The 16,548-nt window shown below is 41.6% G+C and overlaps 3 protein-coding genes across 18 annotated transcripts in view; 2 read left to right on the plus strand and 1 right to left on the minus strand.

Annotated features, from left to right (window-relative positions):
- The first annotated feature begins 1,030 nt into the window (after positions 1-1,030).
- pnpla8 (patatin-like phospholipase domain containing 8) lies at positions 1,031-10,601 on the plus strand. Its single transcript, XM_028043245.1, has 10 exons — positions 1,031-1,253; positions 2,608-3,698; positions 4,023-4,172; positions 4,267-4,418; positions 4,994-5,088; positions 5,174-5,345; positions 5,450-5,507; positions 5,687-5,881; positions 7,816-8,011; positions 9,151-10,601. The coding sequence occupies exons 2-10, from the start codon at positions 2,793-2,795 to the stop codon at positions 9,423-9,425; spliced, it is 2,199 nt and encodes a 732-aa protein (XP_027899046.1). The 5' UTR covers positions 1,031-1,253; positions 2,608-2,792; the 3' UTR covers positions 9,426-10,601.
- On the minus strand, positions 1,445-2,020 carry akap14 (A-kinase anchoring protein 14). Its single transcript, XM_028043246.1, has one exon. It carries the CDS (start codon positions 2,012-2,014, stop codon positions 1,526-1,528), a length of 489 nt encoding a protein of 162 aa, XP_027899047.1. The 5' UTR covers positions 2,015-2,020; the 3' UTR covers positions 1,445-1,525.
- A 3,288-nt stretch (positions 10,602-13,889) lies between the features above and the next one.
- The window catches only part of nrcama (neuronal cell adhesion molecule a), a 53,653-nt gene continuing 50,994 nt past the window's right edge, over positions 13,890-16,548 (plus strand). For 9 of the 16 annotated variants that reach the window (XM_028043223.1, XM_028043225.1, XM_028043229.1 and 6 more), the window contains exon 1: positions 13,933-14,140. In XM_028043223.1, the coding sequence (XP_027899024.1) occupies positions 13,948-14,140 (193 nt within the window). In that variant the 5' untranslated portion in view covers positions 13,933-13,947. Of the gene's footprint in view, positions 14,141-16,548 lie in introns of all 16 variants that reach the window. The other 7 variants (XM_028043227.1, XM_028043231.1, XM_028043237.1 and 4 more) reach the window with 1 other exon arrangement.

Here is a 16,548-nt window from a genome sequence, read left to right on the forward strand (position 1 = left end):
CAGCTCCAGTTCATTCTCTCCTCTATAGAGATTTGCTCAAATACCATTTATTCATAACTAGCTGGTATAATCCATGCTGACCTGATTTCTTATGGTATACTAAATCACAAAACTGCGCTTCCTCTTCGGACAGTAATGCGTGTTTGATGCAATGCAATGCTGCGGCACAACAGCACAGTTGAATAGGTTTTGAGATTGACGATATGGTTCAAAGCGAGCCAGGCCTTCTTGTCCAACATCAGTGTTTGACCTCACCAATGCACTTACAGAAGAAGAACAACAACAAAAACATGAACCCATTCGTAAACCTTGTGGAAAGCCTTACAAACGTTATGGATTAAGAATAACATATCATTGGAGTTTATATGCGTGTAAGGCAAATACTTTGGTTGTTTGGTTTTTAAACTGCATATTTTTTTAAAAAATGTGTTGAAATTAACAGCCAAAAAGGCAGAGAAGATTCCTAGTACACGACTATGGCCTACAGAGTATGATAATAGTCAGATCTTTACTTTACATGAAATTTACTTTGTAAATTGTAAATATCCAAAATTTATGAGAAGTATTCCGTTGACATTCACAGAAATGAATTGAACCATTTCAGAGTTCAATTCATTGACTCAACAGGTAACCCCAAAACATAAAAAATTAACAAACACGTAAACAAAACACATTAGAAAATGAATACATTTTTACTGATTGCGTTTATTTACTATATTGAATACGTAGAACGGCTTCATTTGAAATGTTTAAATCCAACACTTTTTCTAATATTTGCTGTTACTTTTATTTGAAGTATTCCCATTTTAGGGTTAAAAGCTAAATGAAGCAATAAGATTCTCATATTTTGGTGTGCACTGAATCTTTAAAGCGATTATATTTTCTGGTTTTCTTTAAACTTTTCTATACACTAGGAAGTGGAGACGACATTGTACATTATATCCACAAATATCAACAAAAGAAGGTATCCTGCCTAATACTGGCTGTAATACATTTTTTGTAGCAATTCTAAAATGTTCTAGCTTCAGTATTTTGTGCCATTCCTTTAAACGAATTGTCATTGCTGTGGCCATTTTTGTTTCATTTCCCTCCAGGGCTGTAGGTGGCAGTAATGTCTACTTTATCTGGCTCCCTTAAAGTAGAGCAGCATTCCGTTTCCTGTTTATTTTTCACAACTAGCTTAGGTGGAGGCAGAAAGTACTAGCTCTGCAATCAATGAAATATTTCAGAAAACCCTCTTTAGGTTTCACGAGGTAAGAATAAAGTTTATATACACATTTTTAACCAGAACAATTTCACTCGCCGACACATTCTCTTACGATTATGTTGCTATTCAGTATGCTTTATTTGGTAAGCCAACACGTCCTTTAACTGAGCTGCCTCTGAACGAGCTCTCAATCGCCAGGGCGTTGTTACAGTTTTACCTAACATAGGTGTGTTTTTAAACAGGTCGTTTCAGCTGAGCCCAAAGTCCATACACAGGGCCTGTTATATAACTGGATGTTATATATGGTGGCCATCTGATTTATGACTCCATCATTCTCTGGAATAAAGCCTTGGTTTCGGTAATGTCGGTCAACCACTTCTCGCTGAACTTGCTCCTCCCCGGAGTGTGTATGAGTCGCCGGGATTCGAGTATGAAGCGGACCTCCACCGGCGCTCCGGGCTCGGTTTTCGATATTTCCATCGCGAAGTAGATGTTGACCCTGTCCCCTATTGGTTTTCTGGCCGTAGGGGCCATGAAAATGGCCCTGTACAGGTGGATCTTAAAGTCATCGTCCAGTTCCGGGCGGAGATAGTCCACGTTGTAGACCCAAACGGGCTTGATATCCCAGGTTTTAATATATGCCTGAATCCTAAAGTGCCCCTGTCCGATGGTGAAGCCTCTGCATAAGCCCCACACGGTGCTGTCCATCATACTGGGCGGGGGGTTTTCAAGTTCCTCCTTTAACTGTCTCTCAAACCGCAATGATTTTACAAGCAAGGAGAGCTCAGCTGCCTCGTTTCGCTCCATCTTGTCGTTGCGGTTTTGTTGTACTATAGGTTTCTATGGTTACTGAAGAAGGATAAGTCAAATACAGCCATCTAGTGGCGACCTGCTGCTGCAACATTAATACTTAGTGTAGAACACGTCTCCCTCTGCTGACGTCTTTATGTAACAACAATACAAGTATATGAACTATTTAGATGTAAACTTACTTTCTTTCTTTTTTTTTTACAACAATTAATTTCTAAATATGGAACTCATTTATTCTATAGATGCATCACACAACTTGATTTTTGTTTTCTATTAAGTTCGGTGACTATGAGGTGTTGGACACTGGGTTGATCGGGCGGCTCGAGTTCGACTCCCGCTTGGTTCCTTTGCCTCCGCATTTCTTTTTTGCTTTTTTTCCTTGCGTCTTTCCTGTTGGATTACTGAGAAATAAATTGCACTAGAGCCGAAAATTGTTTTAAAAAGTTTGGTTATTATAATTGAGTGAATAATAAAGGTTTTACTTTTTGAATTGTCTTGCGTCAAGAGGCACCAATACTGTAGAAAATAGAATCATCTGGTGGCTTATTGGTGTAACAACAATAATAAAATGTTCTTTTTTTTTCTTACAGGAAGTGAAGGCTACCAGAAACTTTCAGTGCAAATCATTTTTTCCTTTTAGAAATGGAGCTAAAGCAACCATAGATCACAGATGACAAACCTGCCAGGATGCCGGATCATTTCAAACAAATATTTTAGCCTCTGCTCTTCTCCCCAGTCTCTTCTCCGCTAATGTTCCCAGCGGGTCGTCAGACGCATGTCACGGCTCAGGTCCACAATCGACAGCGTCACCAAGGCAGTGGGAGGCACGGACCTCATCTCCAGGTTCTCCCGCTTCAAACCTGGCGGTGCCACAGCCAGCGGTTCCCTCTCTGAGAAAACGCCACTCAAAGCTGAGACTTTCAGTGTTAATGACACCTCTTCTGGAGGAATGAAGGTAAAGGCAGGTGGGACAAATGGAGCAGCGGAGGAGGCAGATGAGCAGAGGGAGCAAGTTGCAGAGAAGCCTTTCGTTGCCCAAAAAAAGTCACCGTCCACCTCGGCTTCAGCAGCAAACGCAGCCGCTCTGAGCTCCACCTCAACTGTGGCAAAGCAAACCAGGCAGCTGTTTCACCCAGCAGCTCTGTCCACAAACATGGACGAGACGTACAAGACTCTGTCCAACCACATCAACAGTTACTTTGGTCCAAACGCACCGGGAGAAGATGGCGAGAGCAGGCAGCATCTTTCTGAGCCCGTTCCGCATGTCACCACCCTGAGAACAACGGAACCCATTCCTGTTTCGTCTCCAGTCTCAGAGACCAAGAGTTCCGAAGCGCCCGCTACCTCTCCATCCTCAGAAAAACCCAGTCCGGCCGAAGAGATCACCTCCACTGCTACCCAAGCTGGTGAGAGCACAGCTGTGTCTGTCTCCCCCAAAAAAGGTTTCACCCACTACCTGTCGTACCCTCGGCCCAGCGTCCAGGCCTTCGTTGGTAGCTACATCGCGCCCCTTGTTCCCAAGTTTCGAGGCGATCCAAAAAAAGCGGCGGTTGACAAGGAGAAGTCTACCGCAGACGGTTTAGCTGAACCCACAGTGGACAAAGCAGTGGAGAAGATTGAGGGAGAAGAGGAAAAAGCTGAAAAGGCAAAGCGGCAGCAGCTGCTAAGTCAAAGGGAAAAGGTAGAGTTATTGCAAAAAAATTTTTTGTCACGTGTCAAACAAAATTGCAACGCCTGTTAAAGTCTTTTGGGTTATGTCTACCAGGTTGCACATCTACAGGGGGATATTTGTGCTTTTTTTTGTTATGTAGCTGGCTATATGTTTAATATTTTCTTTCCACTTCTGGTTCTCAGTCTCAGGTCTTTTGAAGCCTCTAATAGGTTTTCCCAGCATTTAATCTGCAGCTTTTTCTTGTTAAACAAAAAGCATTCACAGCATGATGCTGCCATCCCCATGTCTCACAGTGGTGTTTATTTTTATTTTTTTTTCTGATTTGTCTGGCAGATAATAGCCAGAGTGAGCGTGGACAACAGGACCAGAGCCCTGGTGAAGGGTCTGCAGAGGGTCTCCGACGTGGAACTCCTCACCACTCGAGTGGAGGAGCTCAGTTTTCACCTCCTGGAGTTTCCCGAGACCCGGGGCGTGGCAGTCAAGGTCGGCTTGGACACACAGCTTTCTAACGATTCCTGCAGTTTGCTTCACTGCCACATGGTTGTTGGGTTTACATTCTTATCACTGTGTCTTTTAGGAGAATCTGTTGCCGTGCTTGCTGCGACTGCGCCAGGCCAGGGACCTTTCTCTTCAGGCGGCTGTTAGGGAATCTCTGGCGCTGGTTGGCTACACAGACCCGGTCAAAGGCAGAGGAATTAGGGTGCTGGCTATAGATGGAGGAGGCACCAGGTACAACTCTTTATTTTTTTAAATAGAAAAGCGTGGATGCTTTATGCAACAGATGCCCATATTGTGAATCTGAAGATACACGCTGCAACCTTTTGAATATTTTGTGAAAACAGTTACTCTGTTACTTTATTCAACATCAAATGCTAATGAAACACATTTCAAAGCCTTTTAAATTATAGGACATGTACTATAAAAAGTCTTTTGGTGTCAGAAAACTGAAAACGGCTCATCATTTGATGTTTTAACCAAAACTTGTAGCCTAATTAACACATACACCAAACAAACCTAATGTCATTTTCATTTCAGTCGACAGACATAAATTCTAGCCCTATATTAGTAGACAGAGTACAATCCTATTGGGAAATTAGGCTGTATGTACAAGTATAAACAGAAGCATTAACTTTTAATTTTAGCTGTGCAATAAAAACATTTTTGAGCATGTTTTTTTTTTTTTGTTACAGCTGGGAAATTTTTAAAGAGGCAATTAGCTGTTGCTCTCTGTATGTTGGTTTAATAATAAAATAGCTGACATCTGTTATGCTTTTAAAATATAAAGTTTGTATTTGGGTTTGCAGAGGACTGCTGGCCCTCCAGACTCTTCATAAGCTGCAAGACCTGACTGGGAAACGCATCCATCAGCTGTTCGACTACATCTGCGGAGTCAGCACTGGTATGCTTTGCTCGCTTTTTAGAGCCACTATTTGATCGAGTTAACACTTATTAACTGCTTCTAATACATTTTTTTTTTCCTACAGGCGCCATTTTGGCTTTCATGCTGGGGATTTTCCAGATCCCCTTAGAAGAGTGCGAGGATATGTACAGAAAGCTGGGCTCGGACATCTTCAAACAGAACGTCATCGTTGGAACTGTGAAGATGGGCTGGAGCCACGCGTTCTACGACAGTGAGATGTGGGAAAGCATCCTCAAGTTAGTCTCTTTCTGTCCAACTACTCTTTACAGTTTGTGGATCATTCTTAGCTGGAATAGCTTATATGCTGTCTTTGTTTAGTGATCTCTTATTTTTCCTGTAGGGAACGTATGGGTGAGGGGCGCATGATTGAGAGTGCAAGGGACCCACACTGCCCCAAAGTAAGTTTTTTTTTTTTTCTAGTAAATATAGATTTTATTATTATTTTATTTCTTAAAACTAGTAGTAATACATTCATGTATTTTTTTGAATTTCTAACATTTTTTCTGTAACTAAGGTGGAATTGGTGTCTTTTGTTTTGATTTCCAAAATCCTCCTAAGTTTTGTGTTTGTCCACTAGGTGGCAGCGGTGAGCACCATTGTCAACAGAGGTTTGCCTCTGAAGGCCTACGTATTCAGGAACTACAGGCTCATGCCCGGAGTGAGGTCCCACTACCTTGGAGACTGCAAACACAAGATGTGGCAGGCCATCCGGGCCTCGTCTGCCGCCCCCGGATACTTCCAGGAATTTGTTCTGGGAAAAGACCTCCATCAGGTACCGGACAGATAAATGGGTTGGCAAGGTCCAGTTCAGCCAAATTCGGTTCAGCTTTGGCTCAGAAGTTTAAGAAGAAGTGGTACGATTGCATAGAACTCAATTGAAAAAATGATGTCTCAGTAATGGCTTTCAATTGTAATATTACAGACTTGTAGTTGACTGCAAAGGGATGCAGTCTAGTTTTGCTAGAATTTCCTTTGATTACTTCCACTTCACTCAGTGTCACTTTGATTAATGACCGTCTTAGTTAAGGGACAGCAGCACCATGTGTTGCATTGGCTTTGATGTGGGCCAACGAGTTCAATTTTACCCTATCAGATTTTCACAGAATAGTTTTTTTTTACTGCGATTAAATCCGTGCAGGTTCTGGATTAAAGGTGTCTGAGCAGGAATGCTTTCAGTTTTTTGTTTGTAAATTGAAAACTCTGTTGAATTTTCCTTCCTCTTCAACTATTGTCCCATTAAAACACTGAAGTTTTGGGGTTTTAACATGATGGATTGTAAAAACAAAATTCAACGCGGGATGAATCCTTTTTATAAGGCTCACCTTATCTTTCCTCCTACTTCTTTAGTCTTTTTAGTCAGAGTATGTTTGTGCCTTCAGGGAGCTGCCCAAACAGACTGGTATTATTCTATAAAGTTTGATTATTAGGCCAGATATCTTTAGCTTCTCCTATCAGAGAGCAATTAGGCTGGAGGCTTAGCTTCTTTTTGATAACCTACTTAAGCTAAATTAGCTTGGTCCCCATTGCTCTGCTGTTTCCTACAGCAGATGCTGGTATGGCTGGCCTCTGATTGTGTTTCGGTCAATAAAAGATCCTAATCTCTTGATTTGCCTTCATCTTTTCCAAGAAGCAAGAAGTACAACATCTGGCCTTGTGGTTTCCTTTACGTCAAATCCCGTTTCTCACTAATTCCCATCTGCAAGTATCGAATCCTTATGTTCGTCCTGTTTGCATGGGCATGCCCTCGTCTCCAGCAAGCTCAGGGAACGACAGCAAGCAAGAAAAGATGGAGAGAGATTTGTCATCCACATTCACTGTGGAGCAGTGCAAGTTGAGCTTACATTACCACCCACGGGTCTAACTCCTACTCTAGTTCTCAGTACCTAGCGGAGGTATTTCACAGGAAAATCATGCCAAAATACCCACACTGGAGAGGCGCACACACTCACTGATACAGTTTCTGATACAGAAATTGATATAAATCTGCCAAAATTGCTAGGATTTGCTGTAGAGGTTTAGACTTTTAGTTTTAGCTGGGATTAATGTTCTTTTTTAAGACTGTTCACCATCACAAAAGCATCAACACATAAAACATTTTGGGCTAACGCAGACTGAAACAAAGACCTCCAGTTCTCTGACAGACGTCCACATCACCTTCAGAGTCATTGAAGTAATCTTTCCTCCTGCAGTGCAGAGGAAGATAAGCAACCACAGTGTTAGTCACTATCTGACTCTGGATCAGAAGTACGTCGGGGCTCGGGAAAGGTCTCGGCACGGATTCGGGGGGAGGAACTGAGATAAAGTCAAAGTGCTAAATCTTTCCTGCCATTTATTCAAACAGTTTGCCCTTATTTTTTGTTTGGCTCCACAGTTTCTTCCATAACATACAGTCACTTTGTATTACTGTGAGACAGTTTAATTCACGAATCAAGCCGAATTCAGAGTAACACAGCTGTGTGACTCAGTATATAGGTCATGTCTTTCTTATTTTAGTTTCAGGGAGCTTGTTTACTTCTGGGTAAACTGATTTTTTATTTTTTTGCCAGAGTAGCACATCTCTAACCCAAAGCTGTGTGGCTCAGTGACAGCCTGTCTACTTCACCTCATTTATCCTGAGAAATCTGTCACCAGGACTATATTTAAACTACACATCCAAGCCCTCAAACCCCACATTCTTTACCTTAATCTCTCCCACTGTCACTTAAGGACGGAGGACTCCTCATCAACAACCCCACGGCTCTGGCCATTCACGAGTGCAAGTGCCTGTGGCCGAACGCACCCCTGGAGTGCGTGTTGTCTCTGGGGACGGGACGCTACGAGACCGTGGGCACGAACAGCACGAACTACACGAGCTTGAAGACCAAGCTGACTCACGTCATCAGCAGTGCCACGGATACGGAAGGTAAGATGTGTATGGCGGGGAAAAGGGACTAGAGCTGCTACCCAGTGATGTCTTTTCTTCTACCAACAAATGAAGAACATCAGTAGGTAATAGAACAAGTTTCCACCGACAGGATTTCACCAAATACAAAAATTCCAAAGGGGGAAAAGAAAACATTGTTTGCGTGTGATTAGGTTGATGACATCACACGAGGCAGAAGAACTGAGCTGATCAGCAGGCGTCGGTTAAAAACCTATGGCGATCGAGTTGCGGTTGAAGTTGGGCACGTGTCAAATACCGATATCAGCGACTCTCAACATGTCTTTTTACTTTCTGTCCAGAGTCGCACATTCAATTTAAAATTCTTGAATCTAAAATTAATGCCTTAAAATATCTTAAATTTTGTCTGAAAAATGCTAATTTTCCTTAAATTTGTTAATCAGAGGTCTTAAATTTTGTCATGGCAGAACTACTTAATCTTGTATGTTCTATGACTTTGTCAACCTAAAGTTTGAGTCGCCCCCGTACATATTCAGTGTGTTTTGTAACTTGAGGAAGTTGAGGCTACCGCTAACTAGCTGCTAGCATACCCTTCATAGCTAGTCGTTAGACTTTTTTTTTACATCCAGCAAGTGGAAATGTATCGCCAATTTATCATCATTTGTACCTTTTTGTTACGATACAAGTCTTAAATTTTATTCATGACGGACTTGAAGTCATAAATGTGAGTTGGTGAAACTTGCAGAAACTCTGTGTTCGCTCTTTTGCTCAATTGAGTTTTCCAATTGGATTTTATTATTTAGCCCAAATGAGTTAGCTAAATAATAATTTCCCTAAATAATGAATGTGTCTCTAATCTTCCAAACTGTTATAATTTTTCTTTATTAAAAATTTTGTCTCTAATGGTCTTGTTAATACTCTACATCTGGACAAGCTCTCTCTTTTCTCTCCTTTTACCCCATGTGATGTCATCAGACATGTTTGCAGCTCAAAAGTTGCTTTTGCATTGCATAGTTTATCTTTGAAATATCATTTTTAACCCACTACAAAACCTGACCGTAGAGCGCTGTTCTGTAGGTGCCAGACCGCATCTAAAGTGGGTTTTACTGATTTCACAGCAGAGTGTGGGTTCTCGCTTTAACGTGAACTTTAAATTTCAGAGGTGCACACCATGCTGGACGCCCTTCTGCCACCGGACACCTACTTCCGCTTCAACCCCCACATGAGCGAGGACGTGCCGCTGAACGAGAACCGCCAGGAAAAGCTGAACCTCCTCAAAGGCGAAGGGGATCGCTACCTCGAGCGCAACGAGGCCAAGCTGAAGAAGGCGGCCAGCGTGTTGGGCCAGCAGAAGGGCACCATCCAGAAGCTGGCCGAGTGGGCCAAGCTGAAGGCCGACATGTACGAGGGAATCCCCTTCGTGTCCAAACTGTAGGTTTTTAAGGTAATGAGGGGCAGGAGGAAAAAAGAAAAGCATTTCTGGCACACTCTTATTTGGAATTAGATTCATTCCTAAACGTTTACATGGGCTAATGATGATATTAACCCAGCGCTAAAAACTGTTTATTTATTACAATAATGAGATGACAGAAGTGGAGTTAAATAATGTGTTATATAATTTTATTTTTGTTTTTGTTTAAAGGAATATGTGTGATAGACACAATATTATGGCTGATGTAAGATTTTAAAAAAATTATGCATTTCTAAAAAAAAAAAAAAAGAAAACCATGTACAAGTATGAGTTGACTTGATTTTGAACATTGAAAATGTAAATAACTTACTTGTGTGAGACTCATGTTCATGGCCTGATATGTGGCTGTGTGTCGTGTTAATTTGAACATGTGAAACAAATGCCTGAAAATAGAGCTGCACCGATCAGTCAGAACTTTTTTTCTCGTGTATTAAATGGATGGCGTCCCGCTATTTACATTCTAAAGATGCCTTGACCTACTGCTTGCGCTTAATTCATATAAAAAAATTCAAGGAATTGGGGAAATTTTCCATTTCCTATACAATTCAAAACTTCTACCTCGGTCGCAGGAACTGAAGAACGTTTACCTTTCAGGTGAAGGTCAGTTAGGGAAATAAATTATGAGAAAGTCAGACCTCAAAGAAAACTGAAAATTGGTATCGGCAATGAACTGTCTGATAGGTGCATCTCTACCTGTAAGTGATGTTTGCTTGCGTCCATGGTAACTTGAATAGATTAGGGTGTAAAGGATATGCGATTGCACAATGGGAACTGAAATAGGACTGCCTATTACTAACACTGTACAAAAGTAAAACAAGAAAACTTGTGCACTTTGTAGGATAACCTTTCTTTTATCCTAGGGAGAAAATGTATCACTGTTTGAAACCGTCATGAATGTCTTTAAGTTCCTCTTTGTAGATTTTAGGAAGAAAATTAAACAACTACATTTGCTGGCCTAATTCTAAATTTTTTCAAAGCATGCTTATTCTGCTTGAAGCATTGACTTTTGGGGCCTTTCGTATTGTGAGCATGTTTAACACGATGAGAATCAACTGGCTGTGATTCCTTCTTTCTCTGCTCCTTAATGGAATTTTAAAAAGATCCAAAATGTCACGAAGTAATAAAAGTTATTAAAACGCACTTGATTTCTCGTCTCTTCTGAGTTGATGGCGCTCTCTGTGACAGTATCGCTTATTATGTTTGACACACTTTCGCACCGCACAATAAAATCGTCACTCAATGCTGATTGTCTTCCCGTGGTTAACTGACGTTTCTTTCAGCTGCAAATTCACTGCTTCACGTTTTGATCTCTCTTAATTATTTTGGTGAAATTCTTTGACATCATATCAAGTCTTGCCCTCGTTGCTATAGTCACCAGGAGTAACCTGCCACCATGGATCATAACCACAACAACTGCCGATATTTAAAAGAGAAGGATCATCTCTTATTCTTTCTTTTGTTTTGTTTTTTTACATTATTTGAAAAGAAAACCTAAATGTTGAAGTAATATCAGTCCTTTATGTAGCTTTCTGTTGCAGCTAGCACTCGAAGTTCACAATATTGCTTTAAGAAAATATATATCAAAAGTTAAAACAAGTCACGTTGGTATGGGCACTTTTGCTTTTCTTTGGAAACTTGTAAATACAAATTTCAATGCAGTAACCCTAAAATACAGCCTATTGTTATACTCACCTCAGCATTCTAAGTGCTCGCAGTAGACTGCAAAGTCACTATGCCATTATACAGCAGCATATTATACATTTGACACCCTTCATCACAATGTGCATGCATTTTATGAAGTTAATTTGTCTCATAAACACACAAACCTGATTTGAACCACAGGCTGCACTGCGTGGCAGGAGTCTCCAAAGTGACTGTAACATTGTTTTATATCTTGGCTCAAATACATTTGAAATAAAATACATGATGTGGGTTTCTGTAAATGCCAGTGGAAATGTCAATTTCTTTGTAGCATCTCCAGTAAAATAATTTAGTTTCATTCAATTTTAAGTGGTATTTATTTTTTAGGAATAAATACCCGATGGTGCTTAAAGTTGTGAAATCTTTAAGTCTGTCAGCAAGTTTTCTCAGAGTTTTTAAAGCCAAAATGCCAAAACTCTGGTACATGCAAGAAAAATAAATTTTCTTCGCTCATATCACCGCGTCATTAGTCGCTTGTTGTGGCAGGACCTGTCTGTCTCTTTCCCACCTCCTCCACAAGCCGGGTTGGATTGCGTGGTCCGGTGGCGTTCCCTAGCAACTGTTGTAGCTCCGTCTTATTTACAATATTGTCGATGTACCCACGCTTGCCTATAATTGTCCCGGATCTGGCAGAAACAGAGCATGAAGCCGGTCTGCTGTGTTTGTTGGTTGGTTGTTTTATTGCTACAAGTGAAATGTTGTCATGCACGAAAGGATGTGATAGGCTTACAATCTCCTCCTCTAGTAGAAGTTGTGTGATCCTGTGTTATTATGGCTGTGTGTTGTTTTGAAATGCATGATGGGATGATCACCGTCTTTCACTGTTTAATCTTCTTGCACACTGAACTTTTTCACATTTTGTCACAACAAATATCCTTTCTTTCTTGCAAACATAATTTAAGTCTTGACATGAATTAATTTTTATCGAAGCCACTTCTGAACACATTCTAGGTTGCAGCTGATTGGGTCCCGCAAATAAACCTTTCTGAGCTCTTACACCTGATGAGCAAATGCAAAACATTCTTTGTAGTTTCCAGTCTTTCATCCGAGTCCTGCTGGCATACGGTATGTGATAAAGGCCCAGATGCACCAACGACAGGAAGACTAGAGACTGCTTCACGTCGGCGTTTATCAAATCAAGTCAAGATGGCTGCCGTGTAAACAACACCAGTAGGGGAGCTTCAGTCTGGTGAGTGTCAAAGCAACATGGGCTCATCCTGATTTATCTTTTGTCTTTGTTTAAACAGGCCAGCTCCTAATAGCAACTCTGGAGTGGATCCAATGAGTGTCAAACGGCTGTGAGAGTCGACGTTTTGTCTTTCAAGTGATTTACCTTCTGAGCTTCATGCAACGTCTGCTTAAGGCGTGGGTAAGTTGAGAGCACTCCCTTCGGAGAGCACTGTAGCACTGGGATGGTATGTCTGCAAGGAAAACACGGGGGCCGCCTTCACGTCTCCTCTCTGAGCGGAAACATTTACACAGTGGTGTGGCCCTCCGCGCGTCCCTGCCAGCCTGTTAGTCCGAGGACACACCTGGACACAGACGCATCCTATTTGTCTGTCGTCAAAGATGCCTGTGCCCATTGGTGTAAAGTCTGGACGTTTATGGAGTCTTGTCCCCCAACAGTAAGATAGTGTTGAAAGATAAACTAAGGTAACACTCCGTGGAGCTGTCATCTATTTAGTAGAAAGTCTCAAACCAGAGTTATTTTGTTATCCTGCATGCAGTTGACACTTTTTGCACCCAATGATTTGACTCCATCTCTTATAAACTCACATTGCTCAAAAAATTAAGTCTGAGATCCATCCGCCTACGTAAGCGTCACCTTTAGCAGATTTTCACACATTACGCTCTTATGGTTAATTCTCCAATTTGTCCATATAAAATAACTTATTGCTTGAGAGAGACGCTCAGCCAATGTCTGACTACAATTGAGAGAGGTAGCTGTTGGAGGAATGTGCTGTTTAGAGGAATCCTCTGCTATTTAAAATGTGAATTACATTGGTGAGAGATGAGGGGCGGGGGAATGGAAACCATTTCACAGTGTTATGCCCCATTTTGGACTCATCCAATCCTGGCGCTGTCATTTAAACAATTCTAAGCAGAAAACTGTGTGGCAGTCTGGTGGTTCTGATTTTAATGTTGTCAATCTATTGTAGAGCGGTTTAGACATTCACACACCACTGGTGATAGTGATAACATAGCTACTAACAAAGTTATTCAAGAATTAAAAATGACAAAGACAAAGAGTGAATGAAGTTTCCCCCAGCTCTCCCCAACCTGTGAAATTTTGCTCAGGTCCTTCCTTGTACAATCTTGGATTAACTCCACTCTTTTGGAAGTTTCTTGTTTCCAATATTTATCTCAAGTTTTGCACTTCCCATTTACGCCGCTCATTACAAGAGGGGCGCTGTAGGGGCTGTTTATTTATTCTCTGAAGACGATTTAACTTGAAGATCCGTCACTGGGATGTTATTCTGATATACAGGTTTCTGTTGGAACAAACGTTTTTCCGACAGTCATCTTTAGCTGCGTATAGTGAAATTTAAACTTTAAGTAATAATAATAAAAAAGTCGCTTTATTTTACAATCAAAGAGAATGTGAAAGATAATAAAATATAAATGAATACACCGAAATAATTTACTTCACAAAATTTGATCCTGGCATTAATAATGCAAAACAGAAATGTTAAAAAGGTCAAAGAATAACGCACAGGAGAGCGGTGGTGTTTTTCGCAAAAGAGTGCGCCCTCCCAAACATAGATCGTCTCCTCAGCTGCTGCTGATGACAGCGGCGGGGGAAGCTGGTGAAAATACACAGCTTGCTGTTGCAGCGGCTGGGCTGAGGGGGGACGGACGCACCAGCAGGGGCACGCTCCCTCCAAAGACACACACACACACACACCTCATCGTTTCCAGCAGCATCAAGGCACACTCGCTGAAAGAAAAGGGAAACTGCAACCGGACTGCAGAAAACGGTAAGTGAGAACATGCGATTATCTCTCTTTTTTTTCTTTCTTCCCCCTCCTCAAAAAATGATGGCTTCATTTCCCATTGTTTTGATGATTATTCCAAAAAATATATATATATGTATATATATATATATATATATACATATATATATATTGCGGGTAGTCATTCAAGTCATTCTTTGGATGCGGCATCCTCACTATCGTAATTATGACCAAGAACGACGCCAGGTGCGAGTGATTGAGGACGGGAGGTCGCGTGTGCGTGTTTTTAACGTGGATCCCGCAGAGGCTGAGAGACCGTCGCGGCCGCTGCGCCGCACGCACAGCATCTTGAGGAGCTGCCATCAAAGGCGAGCGGAGGGAGGGACGGCAGTGTGCTGTGGCTTCGCTCCCCCCGCCCCAACCCGCCGGTGGTGCGGCAGGATTTGTGTTGCCTACTGCCGGCCGGTGCAGGAAGGCCCCGCAGAAGCTGAGCGGATGGTCGGACGAAGCCAGCTGGAAGCCCCGCTTCTCCTCCTCCTCCTCTTCCTCCGAGTTTCCTTTTTGTATTTGGGCTTAAAGAAAGACAACAAATGCCTTGTTTTAATTCATCACGCTTTCAGAATCGCATCTAATCCCTGATCTGGTTCGTATATATATATATTTTTTTTTAAGCGCGTAGAAAATGTAATTCGTTGCCACGAACTGGCTAATTTGACCGATGTTGACAGTCGGCACAATTGAAAATTGACCCCAGATTTCAAAACAAGCGTGAAATTTGTCAGATGCATGACATGGCAAATCAGAGAAGTGACGCTCAGGGATTGCATGTTGGAACATTTTCCTCTCTCACGCTGGCTGTATGTGTCGCACAATAAACAGTCGCAGCGAGTGTTGCTCAGTGACAGAGTGGATGCATACAGCAACTGGGTCTCCACTCGTTTCTTTATGTCAGATGATGATAGTTTGACAGGCTTAGCTCTCAGTGTTGAGATATTTTAGGCGCATATTGGTCACTTACTGGGATCCAAATGTAGAACCTGGATAGAGAAGGAGGGGTGGCTAAATGATTGGAGAACATATTGATAGATGAACAGAATATCTAGCTGTCTATTTGTGCTATGGTAGAGAAGTTCATTTACTCTCTAAGCTGGACAAAAATAAATAGTAATAGAAAGAAATCCATCATTAGATACTAATCTGGAAAATCTGGTTTGCCAAAACTCACCTTCTATGTGACTACTGCAGTGTTGTTGATTTAGCTCCATGACAAATCATCTACAGACCAAATCAGCTCCTACCATGACATGGTACATGTGGTGTGTGTGTCTGTGAGTGTTGGTGCTGCCGGCCATTGCTTCCACCTCTGTGGAGTTCTTCTCACAGTAGGAGATCGGACGACGCGGGTTCAGTCTCCTCTGACAGCCACCCCTCCACCCACCACCCTATCCCACCCACCAGGCTGTCACAGCAGAGTCGGCCCGGAGCCATTACTCACGGCAGATGTGGTGTCACCATCCCAGCTCTGCTCTGCTTTCATCCACGGCTCATTAGACGGGAAGCCGAGTGGATGAGGGTTTATGGTTGGCTTGGGCGCGTTCCTCATTCTGTTTGCCGTACCTGTACGCGATGGCACAATCCAAAGACGAAGGCGATGCATGAATGTCCTTTCGGTCTCTTCGGGTGTAGGGAAATATAACATTTTATTGGCTCTGTGGAGGCTACATGAGAAAACGAAAACAAACAAATCTTTGGCTAAGATTTTCCCACAGCAGGGAAGCTAACGTGAAGCCCTGGTGCCACATCACCTTAGATGTCTCTTCTGGCAATTTCTTTTTATTTCTACAAGTCCCCATATTTGTCATCCTGCAATCAGATGTACAAATATAACAAGTCTAATATAAATACCTGCCTTTTTTTAAGCAAGTGTCCTTTGCTATGACTATCACTTGCTGTTTGTTAAGAGGACTGTTTATGAGTTATTCACATTATTCTGAGCATTATTTCTAAATACCTACTTTAGATCACGAACATCAACACTTTATTCAGAGTTTATGATTGTCCCGAAGTGGTCAACTAAGTACTAGCTTCCGACAGGGTAAACAAACATCTTAAAAGATGCTAGCTGTCATTTTTTAAATGTTTTTCATGAACAATTTCATAAACAAATTGTTTAAATATTAGTACAAGATCTGGTACTGTGTCCTTTTCCACTAATAGTTATTTAAATGTGTTTAATACAAAGACAAATGTGGAAGTGACTGTTATTTCATTCATTTTAATGCTCCAATTTCAATGCAAGCAAGATTAAAATGAAGATTTATGCTCTCATAGCCTGTTTTGCCTAAGGCAATACCCAAACAAGGAAACAATGCTGCCTATTAATTCATCCCCAGAGGTTATTTAGTTTATTTTCTTCATAAGTAGCCATAAGG

The sequence above is a fragment of the Xiphophorus couchianus genome, chromosome 17 (assembly GCF_001444195.1).
Source record: "Xiphophorus couchianus chromosome 17, X_couchianus-1.0, whole genome shotgun sequence".
NCBI classification, from domain to species: Eukaryota; Metazoa; Chordata; class Actinopteri; order Cyprinodontiformes; family Poeciliidae; genus Xiphophorus; species Xiphophorus couchianus.